Below are 16004 nucleotides of genomic sequence, written 5' to 3'. Positions count from 1 at the left end.
CCCACCATTGCTGCGCATATTAAGTTGGATACCTAATTATCAGGACCCGTCCAATCCCCGATAACGAACATGATGAATAAGCCCCTATATTATATAAATATTTTATCATGACAATAGTATTTTCTGCAATTGTGTCACTGCATTATTATGTACTGTAATAATAATTGAAACATTGAATTTGAAGCAGATTATGATATATTTAATGTAATAATAATAATTATAAGACATATTCCTGCATACATTATATACCTACGCAGTTATATGTATGTATGTATACAGCAATAAGTCACATTTAAGCAGCCACAGTATAAACTAGTGCTGGTTTATCGCAGCCCGCTGCTGGCCACTTAGTATCAGAAAGTGTTTCCAGCTGGGGAGTAAATGGACTCCATTTCAATCTTCACATTTTAACCCAAGGTGAGGAAAATAATGGACTCGGATACACACAGATGAACCCAAAGTGAGATTCCTGCAATACACCGATATAATCCGCACTCTCCAGGTCCAGTTACAGGATATCTCTGGGGACGGGGGACACGTTACAAGTGCAATATTTTACATGGAGTTTAAGTTGTAATAATGAGCTGCAGGTGCGACTGATCCGCCGCGCGCCATTTTCTGGCAACATTCGGTCAGTTTATAACTGGATTTTCTTCCACTTGCTCTGTGTCCAATTTATGTGATTTGCAAAAGTATCTCGCAGCTTCCAGGCATTCTGTACTGCGGCCATATATAACTTACTGTACAAACGGGGTCACACTGAGAGCTCATTGCTTGTAAACTCCTCTAATGAATGGTCAGGCTGGAGCAAGGGTTTCCTAGGGGGTAATTCGTACTAGTTCACTAGGCTGCGTGTATTTGCAGCTTAGTATGCAGGAAAATGCTGCCTCGCCGAACATCCACCGCTTTCCCGGCCGAATATGTTCCCTGGATTGCGAGCAGATGCTCTCGCACGAGGCCGAATGGGCGAAAAATCTTTCGATGGTCCCCCACCATCGAATGATTTTTCTTATGTTCACTAATGTCTGGACGGACTTTTATTCTAGTCGCAGATGACCGAATTTGGGGCGGGCGCTGAAGTCATGTGAGGTCAGCCGCTTGGCCCAAGCAGGCATCAACACATCTGCATTTGCAGGGGTAATCCAGCGTTTCTATGGGTGCGTCCACCATTTTTGTGGGAACGCCGATGAAATGCTGAGCATGGCCCCCTGAGTGTGGCCCCTGCCTGCCCCTCCTGGAGCAAACGCACCAGCTAGTGTGATACTCGCCGAAACGTTTACATGTGCTCATATTCGTGCAAATCCCCAAAACTGGCCAGGCCGCTACGAATAGATCTGAATCACCCACCTTGTTTCTGGGGGCAAGGCTGCACCAACCTTTTTACTGATAGTTGGCCGATTGTAACCGTGTGTGACATGTAACCGGCATTACTGTGTAGATTTTTGCCGCGGGCCTTTGTCGTGCAATATCCCTATTTATGATTTGTCTGACTCCTACACATTTTGTGTGCAGGATGCTATGCACAAGCCCAAACAGAAATGTCATTGTGTTCTAAAGTTTTGTCATGTAGCCACTCCCCCTCATGTCATGTGGCCATGCCCTGACCACGCCCATTTATCAGCTTTACTACTAAGGATTTTTTTTTATTTGCACCAGCTAGGTGACCTGGGAAACGTGGACCATTGGTAGGTCTCGAAGACCAGTTTGGCCACCCCTGGCCTACACCATTCTAAAATACTGACAAAATAAAATAAAAAAATCTGTAAAGGCATCTTACAAATTCCGCCCTCACCTTACGTCACATCCGGGTCCTTTCCACAAAGGGAAAATAGTCACAACTCTGAGACCCCTGCGCACTAGATGCTGTGCTGTGAGCCACCCCACCCCCACACCCCTACAAAAAAAAGAAGTCTAGATCTGCTTCTGCCAGTCAGTGGCAAACGCAGGATTTTCAGAAGGGGGTTTCCAGAGGGGCAGAGCAAAGCACGGAGATGGACATTTAGGTTACCCAGTATATGCCGGGTCAGTTAAAGTATTACCAAATGTATATAAATAATAATAATAATAATAATAATAATAAATAAATAAATAAATATATATATATATACATACATACATACATACATACATACATACAAACATATACATACATACAGGTGACGTCAACAGTAGTGTAGACCCCTGGGCATAGCAATGTATTGGGGCCCCTACCGATCCTCCAGCGGTAGGAGTGGGGGAAGATTTGATGTCCAGCGGGTGGTAGGAGGTATTATATCAACCGCTCAGCATGTAGGGCCTGGATCAGTAATTTCCACTAATTACCCCTTTACTGCACAGATGGTGGGAGATGAGGTGGGAGAAGGGGGCATTGGGCTGAATGAAGGGGTCCTGATACATAACTTCCAGGGTGGTAGAGGATGTTTAATACGCAGAGGAGGGGTGTATAGTGGAGTGGGCTTATTATTCATAATTTTCTGGTGGGAGAACAGCTTGCTTGACTGCAGATATCTCCAGTTCCCGGAAAGAGATTTCTTAGATTTTAATGGAATTAAAAACCAGAGAATCCCACCTACCAAATGGTACTGGGGACTAGGAGATTAGAGTTCAGGAGGAAGACAAATCTGCCAACGAGAATATAATACTACATACCAGGTGTGTGGAGCAGGAGCAGTAACCAGCTGCTGGAAGGCTGATCTCTCTGGTTCTGGGAACAGAAGAGACAAGCTTCTAGTGTCCCTCAAAGGGGGAGAGTCCCAGCTTTTGGAATATACCCTCAGAAAAACTCTAAGTCAGACAGAACCTGAAATATCTGACTGGGAAGAGCAATCAACAGGCTTGGATGGGGACCACTGCTTTGAAGTCAGATATCTCCGGTTCCCAAGGGCCGATTTTTACAATTCTTGTACCCATGAGAAGCAGGGACCCTCAGCTTTCATGCTCTGGCCCTTAGACTCCTGGGAGGTTTCTGGGTACTCATAACCCCCCCTGAGTGCGCCACTGCTGCCAGTGCTTGCCTATATATACTATGAATGGGTTGCCTTAGCTTGAAAGAACATGTAGCATACTTGCCTACCTGACCCTCTCCATGAGGGAGAAAATGTTCTGTTCCTAAACTTCCCCGGTAACATAGGATTGCCATCACCTGTGGGGAGCTAGTTGATGGACAAGAAAGGTGTTTCACCACAGGTTATGGCAATCATACATTACCAGGGAAGTCCAGGAAGGAGCATTTTCTCCCTCATGGAGAGGGTCAGGTAGGCAAGTATGACATGCGGGTGTATGTAGTTACACAATAGTTGCATACCTCCCAAAATGACCCTCTCCAGGAGGGACACAATGCTCTCTTCCTGGACTTCCCTCTTAATGCATGATTGTCATCACCTCCCTGTAGCCTACCCTCCTGCATTATGCAGGAGAATCCCTGAAATAACAGAAATCTCCCTCTCTCCCCGATTAGCTTAGCAGACTCCCTCATTTCACCTAGCCCACATTGCACTGTTACATCATAGTTATCTCCCCTCCTGCATTCTGCAGGAGACTCCCTGACATAGCAGCAATCTCCCTCTCTCCCTCATTAGTCTAGCAATCTCCCTCATGTCACCTAGCCCACATTACACTGTTACATTTTTTTTGGGGGGGGGGGGAAGGAATGAGAGATAGATTCCTTTTACATTGAATCATCGGCACCATTTCCCAGCATTGGTGATAAAACACAAGCATCCCTATGGCTACATAAATCTCTTGTGGCCATTTATATGGAACCATGTGTAAAACACAACAGATAAACATTGCCTGATATGTATCAGTGACTCTTCTTTAGCAAGTACTGTATAGTAGCTCTTACTAACTGCTTTGGGGATCATCTGCATTTGGATATAAGTCATTTTAAAAGATTCCTCTCAGATGTAGCAGTACACACCCACGCTTCTAGGTGCCACGTTCACAATCTCTTTTCACAATCTCTCCATATATGGAACTAGACACGCCCTTTGGGTGGAGCATTACACGCCCCCTCAATGGGGCGCTGTGCAAAATTCGGTACTTGTGGATTATCACGGCTCCCATCGCATGCCATCGCATGCCATATATAGTGGCATGCGATGGCATGCGATTTTTACCAATTTTTGCCGTTTTTTGTCAAAATCATATGCAATCGCATCGCATGCGATCACATACGATTTTGCACTGAAAATCATCCAAATGCATTGGAATTAGTATTAAACATGTTCAATGGCCCCCAAATGGCATTTTTGAGGCTGTACCACCCCCACTATCAACGCGAACCCGAAGCGTGGCGAGCGCAGCGAGCCTGCGAGGGGCGGCGGTACGCGTCCTACGACCTTTTCATACCCCCACTATCCACGTCGGCGTGGAGTTGAGAATATAAAGTGTGGCGAGCGCAGAGAGCCACCGAGCCCGAAGTGTGGCGAGCGCAGCGAGCCCCGCGAGGGGACACGGACACCTGTGAAGCCCGTGAGGGGACGCGGACACCTGTGAAGCCCGTGAGGGGGCGTGTATACCTGTGAAGATATCCGCGTCCGCTCGCCACGCTTCGGGCTCGGTGGCTCGCTGCGCTCGTCACACTTTCTATTCTCAACTCCACGCCGACGTGGATAGTGGGGGTATGAAAAGGTCGTAGGACGCGTACCGCCGCCCCTCGTGGGCTCGCTGCGCTCGCCACGTTTTGGGTTCGCGTTGATAGTGGGGGTGGTACAGCCTTAAAAATGCCATTTGGGGGCCATTGAACATGTTTCATACTAATTCCAATGCATTTGGATGCTTTTTTAGTGAAAAATCGTATGCGATCGCATGCGATCAAATCGCATGTGATGCGATGCGATTTTTTCGCATATGATGGCCATCGTGGGAGCCGTGATAATCCACAAGTACCCAAAATTCTACTACCAACTATAATTTCCCTGAAACTAGTGCTCAAAAGTAGGCAAGTATGCCTCACCTGTGGTGAACAGGTTAATTGATAAGAAAGGTGTGTCATCTCAGGTGATGGTAATCATAAATGAAGAGGGAAGTCCAGGAGCAGTGCAATGTGTCCCTCCTGGAGAGGGTCATGTTGGGAGGTATGTAGTTGTAGTTGCTACAGATTGCACAAGTGATTTAAAGAAAACTCAGTGCCGTAGCCATTGCATGCATAATGTTTTTGTTGACATTCATTCCTTGTCTTGCAATAGCCCTCTGTAACAACTGCCCTCTAAGTTTAGCATAGGGATCAACAATCCCTACAGTACAGTATGTGAGATTCTTTTCACTCCTCCACTGCACGGTGGATGGAACACGTGACTAAGCTGCAGTTCATATTCCCCTGCGTACATTCCCTACATTTTTGGGGGTTTAATTTTTTTTTTTAATTATTGGAAGCAATATCAAAGCTAAGGAGTAAATATTCGGCGAACGCGGTGTTCAGAACCAGGGGCGCAGATGTCCGTAGCATGTGTCCCGCTCGTTAATGTGCTTATTCTAAAATATGAAAATGTTTCTCATTCCACAGGAAGGTTATTAATTTTCCATTCACTTTTATTTGAAGCACATACTTTAACAATTGGAGAAAAGTGCTCGAGCAATGTGGTCACACTTTTCCTTACACCTTCCTCCATATGTGAAAAGACTTGGTTCTCAGAATAGTTTCTCACTTGGATCAGAGGTGTAAGGATGCTGAATATTTTCATTTCAATCCCGCTACTGGATCCAGTTTCCCCATCAGTCACTTCTATATAGAAAAGGGGAGTCTGTGCCAAGCTGTATAGCCTGGTGACATTTGCCAAAATACCATAGAACGACGTAAGAGGATCACTGGAATAGTTCTGCAGCTAAAGTGAAACTATTTGCACAGGATACACTAATTAAATGGGTATGGGTTATTCAGGGTTGCCAACTTTCTGGAGCCCTCTCCGGGCATCCAGTTCAGTGAGGCAGGGAGGATGGGATAAAAGGTGGGATGGGGGCGGGGCCGCTGACGGAACATCATTATATGAGGGCGTGGCCAGTGTGATTGCGTTCCTCGTGGGCGCGTCACCACCGTGCAATGACAGTATTTCAGCATTGCAAAGCCGTGGGTAGGGGCTACAATTGCGCGTTTTGCATCATTTGGTCCCATGGACCCCGCCTTGTTTGACTCCGCATTCCAGGAGACTTGTCCCCTTTTCCAGGGGCCGGGAGGTGGACCCTATTTCCAGGACCCTCTCTGCCATTTTTTTCCATTTTTTGGTGCCTGTGACGATATAGGTCGACATGGACACCGTCTAAAGCTGGCCATACATCAGAACGATTGTAGGCCCGAATGTACGATTTTGATGGATCGTGCGACCGATTGTGTGCACGTTGTGAGCAGCGGCGTAACTACGTTTTGGGCGCCCCCCCGCCGTTAGGGGGGGGGGGTGGCGTGTAAACCCCCCCAATCCCCCGCAGCCTTACCTTTCCTTACCTTTCGCGCTGGTCCCGGCGGCTCCGTTCTTCTGCTGAGGACCACCAAAAAATGGCCGCCCCCATACAGCAGACAGTTTCTGTCTGCTGTATGGGGGCGGCCATTTTGTGGTGGTCCTCAGCAGAAGAACGGAGCCGCCGGGACCAGCGAAATAGGTAAGCCTGCAGGGGATTGGGGGGAGGTGTAACTATAGCACAGCAGCCCCCGGCGCCCCCATGCACAGCGCCCCCCCCCCCCGCGGTGCTATAGTTACGCCACTGGTTGTGAGGTATTTCGGTGCCTCCCGTGGGTCGAGAAGTTGCTCCACTGATCACATGTGCTGCATGTATGATCAGTCTGGATTGCTTGCGGTCGTAAGCAGATCATATGTGTTTTATATCACTTACGATCGAACGATCATACAACCAAGTTTACATCTCCGGTTGAGTGGGAGAGCCACCAAAGTTTTGAGTTCTGGAACAGTAGGCAAGTATTGCTGCAGGTCCACTTGTCCTCACCAGGCCCCCCTACATCACAGACACGCCTTCCACTCCCCTCCCCTCCTTTCCCCGTTTGTATACAAATGTTCAACTGTGACCATTTTCACATTCATCATATCTACATGCATAACACGTTGACATGATAAATTGTTGACCAACATTTCCCGGTGGTTGCACTGGCAACCTGCCTTGGATAATACCCAGTCTATGACACTTATACCCCTTTCACACTGGACCCTGGTAATTTTCGGGTCAACCTGGGTCGAGGTGCGGTGTAAAAGCACCAAAGCTTATAAACCCAGGTCGACAAACCAGGCAATTCGACCCGGGTTATAAGAAGAGTTAAACCCATGTTTTCTATATAATGGGCGAACCGGGTTTAATGTGAAAGTGCCGGACCCTGGTCGTTGCCGGGTTGGACCCGGGATCAAGATCCCAGCTCCGAACCGGCATTGCTATGTGAAAGGGGTATTACTGATTTCAGTAATTCTCAGAGGCAGCTGTATCCTGAATATTGGTTCACCACACAAAATGGCTGCCTCAGCTGTGTGCAGTTGACAGGATTACCTTAGTCAGAATAAGAATACCAGTGGCGTAACTATAGCACCGCAGCCCCTGCGACCGCGGGGGGGTGCTATGCATGTGCGGGCGCCGGGGGCTGCAGTGCTATAGTTAAACCCCGCCGCCCGCCGCACCAACCCCCGCAAGCCCCCCCATCCCCAGTCTTTACCTGTGTTCAGTACGCGCTGGTCCCGGCTCCCTTCTTCTGCTGAGGACCACCACAAAATGGCCGCCCCCATATAGCACACAGTTCTTTGAAACTGTCTGCTGTATGGGGGCGGACATTTTGTGGTGGTCCTCATAGCATAAGAAGGGAGCCGGGACCAGCGTGTACTGAACCTAGGTAAGACTGCGGGGGTTAGTGCGGCGGGCGGAGGGGCGGGTGAGTGGCTGGGCGCCCTCCCTTTAATGGCGGGGGGGCGCCCAAAATGAAGTTACGCCGCTGAAGAATACCTGTATGTCTATTAGTTTTGGTGCTTTCACGGACATATGACAGTACAAAATGGGCTCCTTATGTGCTATATTTTCTTTGTTACTACCCCTATCGCCTGAGGCTCATGTCTTCATACCCTGCAATGCTTGTGAAAATGTGGTTTATGGTTTGACAGAAATCCTCGAAGCAGCACATGGCAAGGCGAGCCTGTAAGATGTCTTTTCCTGTTTTATATACTAACACTGGCCAGATGACCTTACACATTTCCCAGGCACCTGCTGCAACATAAACTGTTACAGGCCATAATAGATGCCGATCAGTCCAGCCCTCCTTCTCTACGCTGTTCAGATATTTTTCTTGGCTCGCGGGACGGAACAGGTGTAATTAAGCACAGCTCAGCTTGTTTATGCTTTGCTTAAAGAGATACGCTGTGGTAAGCAATCCGCGCCTGGGGAAATTACTTTTATAAATAGATTTTGCATTCAGATAAGGCGATGCTGCGACGGCCTACAAGCGATATATATATATATATATATCCCATAAATATCAATATAAATTCACTCGGTAACATGTAAATTAATTTGATGAAAATGAGCAGAACTTGTGGGCAGTTTAAAAGTGTATCTAGGTAGCAAAAGACGTGTGGAGATGATTGCAGCCATCCTCTGCCAACCTCCCGTGGAGAGATTTTAAGTGGGTGAAGTATTAAACCCCCATTCTGCAATACCGGAGGATTATCCGCTGGAGTCCCACCATGTCTGTGATTCACAAACACTCCAGTATATGTTTTACTGGGGATTCCTGCCTCGGACATTCACAAGTGCTGTATTATCGGATGGATCTGCTGAATGGCAGTTGATGAGTGGAACTAGACAGATGGCAGTTGCAATTCATTTATAATAGATTTGAACATTCTATTACAAAGGCTGCGTCTACACATTGCATTTTAGCAGGATGCAGTTGAACAGGATCCTGTTTAGCATGATGTAGTTTCTTGTGTCTACACATTGCGTTTTAGCAGAATGATGCAGGCTTGTGTATATATCCTCTTGAGTAAGCATCCTGCTAAACAGCTCCTGCTCCACTGCATCCTGCTAAACAGCTCCTGTTCGACTGCATCCTGCTAAGACGCAATGTGCAGACGCAGCCATAGACTTAAATGTGCAATCTCCTTCCTGCCAAACAGGTTTCTTTAAAGGGACCTGTCAAAATGCAATGTGTAGACGCAGCATAAACACCTTTTCCCAGATGCATAGTACCACTTCTCTCATTGGCCCTTATTCTGATCGGTGCGGCCGGATCCGAATATGCGGCCAGGACCGTGCGTGCGAAACCCCGCCTTCCATATGGATCGCCAACTCCGTCCGTACGCGGCAAGAAGCTGTCCGAACGGACCGCACGTGTATTTTTCATGGAATACGCCCTCCATCTCAGGGAACCTCCCCCATCATTCGATGGTCACAGACCATCGAATGCAGGGCCGAGTGGTCCGCCAGCTCCCGCAACCTCAGACCACACGGACATTTTTCCGTGCAAAAGCAGGGATCTGGGCGGGCAGCTAACATCCGGCGATGTCATATGTCCGCCCCCTACACGTGCGTCACGGCCGCATTACCATACGTACGCCCAGCGTTTGCATGTGAACGCCCATGAAACGCGGGGCGTATGCATATGGTAATGAGCCCAAATAGCCCTTCACACCCCTCTCCAGCCCCTGCTCGGAGTGTTCACATTTCATGCGGGATTTGGCCGTACGCCCCGCTCGCACATGCGCAGAAACGCCTCTGCACATGCGCAGACACAAAACATCGGCGGCACGAACGCACGCGGATATTACCGCACCAACCAGAATAAGGGCCATTGTGCTATGTGCATTGTGCAATTTTCTCATTCTGCGCTGAGATTCTGTAGGTAACAAATGCACAGCACCACTTCTTTCATTCTGCGCTGAGACAGATAACACATGCATAGTATCATGCCTCTCATTCTGTGCCAAGGTTTGTGACATATGCATATTATGTTTCTCATTCTGTGCTGGGAAATCTAAAATGCATAGTGCAACTACTTATTCTGTTCAGTGAAATGTGACATAAGCATAGTACCACTTACCGTTCTGGCTGAGGTATGTGAAACATACATACAGTAGCACCACTTCTTCTAGTCTGTGTGGGGACACATGGCATATACATAGGACCTTATTCCGGTCCATTTGCAGATATCCTGCCTTCACACGGGGACTGATGTTTCTGCATTGCGCATGCGCTTGGTGCGTGGTTCCATGGTGACCAAACTGGTCGCTGGGTGCACTCATCCATGCTTGCGAATGGAGGGCAGAGGGGGGCGTCGGGCTGGCCCTTTAGTATATGGGAACGCCCAGCGTTACATGGGCATTCCCATGAGAACACTGGGTGTTCTCATGGTAATGGGCAGATGACGCGCGTGCGCGGGGGGAGGGGCAGCTGCCCGTCCACTTCCTTCTGAATGTGCACGCCTATATAAGGTTGCCAATTCCGTGCTGGGGTATGTAACCTTTGCAAATTACCACCTTATATTTTCACAAAATGCTCTGTGTGTGTCAGTGATCTCAGCTTCATGACTGGACCCGTTGCTGGAACTTCAATTTTTTAGGATTACGCCCCTGAATATATAAATTGTGTGACTTACCCACGAAAAATATTTCTGCAGAAATGACTGTCGTAATGCAGTAGTTAGGTTGTAATCCTCCGAGCTGTGGTGAGTTTGATGACCGGCCCAAACTATATTAACCTCTGTTAAAAAATAAAAAGTATGTCATTATTACAATACAAATGATTTACTTCCATAAACATTGTGACTGCTGGGGAACTACAAGTCCCAATATACTCTGTGCCAGCTGTGTCTACACACAGAATTTCTAGACGATGTGAACCTGAGGTGAGTCAGCTTGTACTACAATTCCCAGAACACATTGCCAGCAGCCTCATGCCGTCAGGCTGTGCTGTGAATGATGAATTCTCACACAGGTACTACAGTCTCCATCCTGTCAACATCAGTGATCACATGGTGCGATTTTGCTTGCGATTCGATCGAATCGGGTTTGAATGGAACGGTACACAAAATGTATTCGATTTGGACTATATAGTATAGATCTGTACTATATAGCATACCCTTAAACATTTGAGGGGCAGAATTCAGTACACATTTAGGAAATTTTGGCCACGGGTAAAGTGGGCGTGGTCACAGGTAAAGTGGGCGTGGCCACACCCCCTTTCAAAATGTGTTCTGGGCAGTTTTTCCCCCACATTTATAGGTTACCCCCCCACAGTGACCTACATGTATGATTCCTGTCACAGTGACCTACATGTATGATTTCTGTCACAGTGACCTACTCGTATGGTTCCTGTCACAGTGACCTACATGTATGATTACAGTCAGAGTGACCTACATGTATGATTCCTTTCACAGTGACCTACATGTATGATTCCTGTCACAGTGACCTACATGTATGATTCCTGTCACAGTGACCTACATGTATGATTCCAGTCACAGTGACCTACACGTATGATTACTGTCACAGTGACCTACATATATGATTCCTGTCACAGTGACCTACATGTATGATTCCTGTCACAGTGACCTACATATATGATTCCTGTCACAGTGACCTACATGTATATTAACCTCTGTTAAAAAAATAAAAAGTATGTAATTATTACAATACAAATGATATACTTCCATAAACATTGTGACTGCTGGGGAAATACAAGTCCCAATATACTCTGTGCCAGCTGTGTCTACACACAGAATTTCTAGACGATGTGAACCTGAGGTGAGTCCGCTTGTCACAGTGACCTACATGTATGATTCCTGTCACAGTGACCTACATGTATGATTCCTGGGTACTCTTTACCTAGAACGGCGCCCATCGCGACCATCGAATGCACTAAAAAACGGGTGCGATGCGATGGCCGCGATGGCCGCGATTTCCCATAGGGATCAATGTTAAAAGTCAGATTGGACGCGATTTTAGTGTTAAATGCCTCAATGCCCGCGATTTTTCCATAGGAAACAATGTTAAATGGGCCACAGAGCCCTAATAGTCCCCCTGAAGTCTGAAATGGCCCCCACAATTTTTAATGGCACCCCACGATCAACGTCAACCCGAAGCGTGGCGAGCGCAGCGAGCCCGCGAGGGGCGGCGGTACGCGTCCTCCGACCTTTTCATACCCCCACTATCCACGTCGGCGTGGAGTTGAGAATAGAATAGTGTGGCGAGCGCAGCGAGCCACCGAGCCCGAAGCGTGGCGATTGCAGCGAGCCCCGCGAGGGGACGCGGATACCTTCACAGGTAAACGCGTCCCCTCGCGGGCTTCACAGGTGTCCGCGTCGCCACGGACACCTGTGAAGCCCGCGAGGGGACGCGTATAACTGTGAAGGTATCCGCGTCCCCTCGCGGGGCGCGCTGCGCTCGCCACGCTTCGGGCTCGGTGGCTCGCTGCGCTCGCCACACTATTCTATTCTCAACTCCACGCCGACGTGGATAGTGGGGGTATGAAAAGGTCGGAGGACGCGTACCGCCGCCCCTCGCGGGCTCGCTGCGCTCGCCACGCTTTGGGTTCACGTTGATCGTGGGGTGGCGTTAAAAATTGTGGGGGCCATTTAAGACTTCAGGGGGACTACTAGGGCTCTGTGGCCCATTTAACATTGTTTCCTATGTAAATATCGCGGGCATTGAGGCATTTAACACTAAAATCGCGTCCAATCTGACTTTTAACATTGATCCCTATGGGAAAATCGCGGGCATCGCGTCGCACCCGTTTTTAATGTACGCGCGATGGCCGCGATTTTTTACCCCCGACGCCCGCGATGCTAATCGCGGGCGCCGTTCTAGGTAAAGAGTACCGATTTCTGTCACAGTGACCTACATGTATGGTTCCTGTCAGTGACAAACATGTATGATTCTTGTCACAGTAGCCTACATGTATGATTCCTCTCAGGGTAGAATAGCGTGTGATTCCTGTCAGGGTAGAATAGCGTGTGATTCCTGTCAGGGTAGAATAGTGTGTGATTCCTCTCAGGGTAGAATAGCGTGTGATTCCTGTCAGTGTAGAATAGCGTGTGATTCCTGTCAGGGTAGAATAGTGTGTGATTCCTGTCAGAGTAGAATAACGTGTGATTCCTGTCAGGGTAGAATAGCGTGTGATTCCTGTCAGGGTAGAATAGCGTGTGATTCCTGTCAGTGTAGAATAACATGTGATTCCTGTCAGGGTAGAATAGCTTGTGATTCCTGTCAGGGTAGAATAACGTGTGAATCCTGTCAGTGTAGAATAGCGTGTGATTCCTGTCAGGGTAGAATAGTGTGTGATTCCTCTCAGGGTAGAATAGCGTGTGATTCCTGTCAGGGTAGAATAGTGTGTGATTCCTGTCAGAGTAGAATAACGTGTGATTCCAGTCAGAGTAGAATAGCGTGTGATTCCTGTCAGAGTAGAATACCGTGTGATTCCTGTCAGAGTAGAATACCGTGTGATTCCTGTCAGGGTAGAATAGCTTGTGATTCCTGTCAGAGTAGAATAGCGTGTGATTCCTGTCAGAGTAGAATAGCGTGTGATTCCTGTCAGTGTAGAATAGCTTGTGATTCCTGTCAGAGTAGAATAGCGTGTGATTCCTGTCAGAGTAGAATAGCGTGTGATTCCTGTCAGTGTAGAATAGTGTGTGATTCCTGTCAGGGTAGAATAGCGTGTCATTCTTGTCAGGGTAGAATAGCGTGTGATTCCTGTCAGGGTAGAATAGCGTGTGATTCCATTCAGAGTAGAATAGTGTGTGATTCCTGTCAGAGTAGAATAGCGTGTCATTCCTGTCAGAGTAAAATAGCGTGTCATTCCTGTCAGAGTAAAATAGCGTGTGATTCCTGTCAGAGTAGAATATGCATGATTCCTGCCAGGATACAGTAAATGTGTGATTCCTGTCAGGGTAGAATAGCGTGTGATTCCTGTCAGAGTAGAATAGCGTGTGATTCCTGTCAGGGTAGAATAGCGTGTGATTCCTGTCAGAGTAGAATAGCGTGTGATTCCTGTCAGGGTAGAATAGCGTGTGATTCCTGTCAGTGTAGAATAGCGTGTGATTCCTGTCAGTGTAGAATAGCGTGTGATTCCTGTCAGAGTAGAATAGCGTGTCATTCCTGTCAGGGTAGAATAGCGTGTCGTTCCTGTCAGAGTAGAATAGCGTGTCATTCCTCTCAGGGTAGAATAGCGTGTGATTCCTGTCAGAGTAGAATAGTGTGTGATTCCTGTCAGAGTAGAATAACGTGTCATTCCTGTCAGGGTAGTATAGCGTGTGATTCCTGTCAGAGTAGAATAGCGTGTCATTCCTCTCAGAGTAGAATAGCGTGTGATTCCTGTCAGAGTAGAAAATGCGTGATTCCTGCCAGGATACAGTAAATGTGTGATTCCTGTCAGGGTAGAATAGCGTGTGATTCCTGTCAGAGTAGAATAGCGTGTGATTCCTGTCAGAGTAGAATAGCGTGTGATTCCTGTCAGGGTAGAATAGCGTGTGATTCCTGTCAGGGTAGAATAGCGTGTGATTCCTGTCAGAGTAGAATTAGCGTGTGATTCCTGTCAGAGTAGAATAGCGTGTGATTCCTGTCAGGGTAGAATAGCGTGTGATTCCTGTCAGGGTAGAATAGCGTGTGATTCCTGTCAGAGTAGAATAGTGTGTGATTCCTGTCAGGGTAGAATAGCGTGTGATTCCTGTCAGAGTAGAATAAGCGTGATTCCTGCCAGGATACAGTAAATGTGTGATTCCTCGCAGGGTTGCCAATGCGGCTGCAAAATTGAGATGTAACAGATCTGATGGATAAATCTAAAATGAAATTTTCACAAAGTCTCATCACGCAGAATAAAAATCTGTGTTCTGCAGCGTAGTGCTCAGTGTCAGATTATACGGCACTTTATACATGGGACCGGGGCCAAGTGCCATAAATTCCCCACATACTGTATAGCATTTACTCAGCTAGAAATAGTCTCCATTCAGGAATGTAAAGCAGAAAAAGTAAATAAACTTGTATTGTATTAATGCAACAATTGGGGATAAGTACACGCGTGTAAGAGTAGGAAAATGGTATTACCGCTTTTTAAAATAATTTTATATTCCTATTTCATTATCTCCTAAGAACTGCAAAATTCCAAAATGGCCGATTACACCAATATAAACTAAAACTAAATATAGTATGTCAATGTTTGTAGACATGCCGCAGTTGTAATCGGGGCGTATGGGGCAATCTACCATTCTATGTACAGCGGTGGATGCATTTAATCACTTTGAACTGTACTCCAAATCTCTATGGTACAGATGTAGCCACGCTGATCTAGCCTGTTGGCCCACCATCCGGGTTTCCTTGTCCCGCCATGAGAAATGTCCCGTTATGGTGCACTAAGGCGTACTATGGTGAAAGCATGTAATTACACTGCTACACTGCTTCACAGCTAGGTGGCGATTACTCCGATAATGAAAACTACACTACAGTGCCACGGATTGATATGTGAAGCGCCATTGCCATTTACTGTCCGCCTTTGGGACTCGGTAGGGAATTCTATGCCGAGCTTAGCTCACTCTTACGGAGATAAACTTGGCATACATTTCCCCATCGAGTCCCTGGGGCTGGATGAGCGTCTATGTTGCATAATTACAGCACAACACGGTGGCGGGCCGATAATAACTGACTACGTAGCATGCCATATTTACAAAATGGTAACGTAGTTTTTTGGATATTTGGGGCAATTCAGACCAGTCCTATGTGGTCTGAATTCGCTCCCCAGGCCAATGGTGGGGGTTTGCGCACAAGCAAATATGCCAATGTGCAAACCCCTGGAACGAACGTCAAGTTTCACACTCGCCGGGGTGTTTGCTCAATGATGGGTGGATGGGATGCGAAGGAGGAAAATAATTCCCAACACATCCGCTGGCTTGGTACTGTGGGGATTTGCTTGGGGAGGGGGGTGCGTTTGGTGGGGTGGTGTTTACCTGCTTGCTAGGAAGCGAATATATGCTGCCTAGCAAGCAGGTCTGAATGAGGCCCTATATTACTGTAGTGTATATCATTGAGACCTCATGCATC

The 16004-nt window shown here is 47.4% G+C and overlaps 1 protein-coding gene across 2 annotated transcripts in view; it reads right to left on the bottom strand.

Annotated features, from left to right (window-relative positions):
* Positions 1-16004, bottom strand: part of AGMO (alkylglycerol monooxygenase) — a 208047-nt gene that overhangs the window by 127077 nt on the left and 64966 nt on the right. For both annotated transcript variants that reach the window (XR_014474784.1, XM_083186794.1), the window contains exon 4: positions 10577-10680. Coding sequence is in view for 1 of the 2 variants with exons in the window: in XM_083186794.1 (XP_083042920.1) it covers positions 10577-10680 (104 nt within the window). In the remaining variant the exon portion in view is untranslated. The remainder of the gene's footprint in view (positions 1-10576; positions 10681-16004) is intronic.

Source organism: Crinia signifera, chromosome 5 (assembly GCF_055691185.1).
Source record: "Crinia signifera chromosome 5, ASM5569118v1, whole genome shotgun sequence".
NCBI lineage: Eukaryota > Metazoa > Chordata > Amphibia > Anura > Myobatrachidae > Crinia > Crinia signifera.
This window is presented reverse-complemented; position numbering and strand designations above follow the sequence as displayed.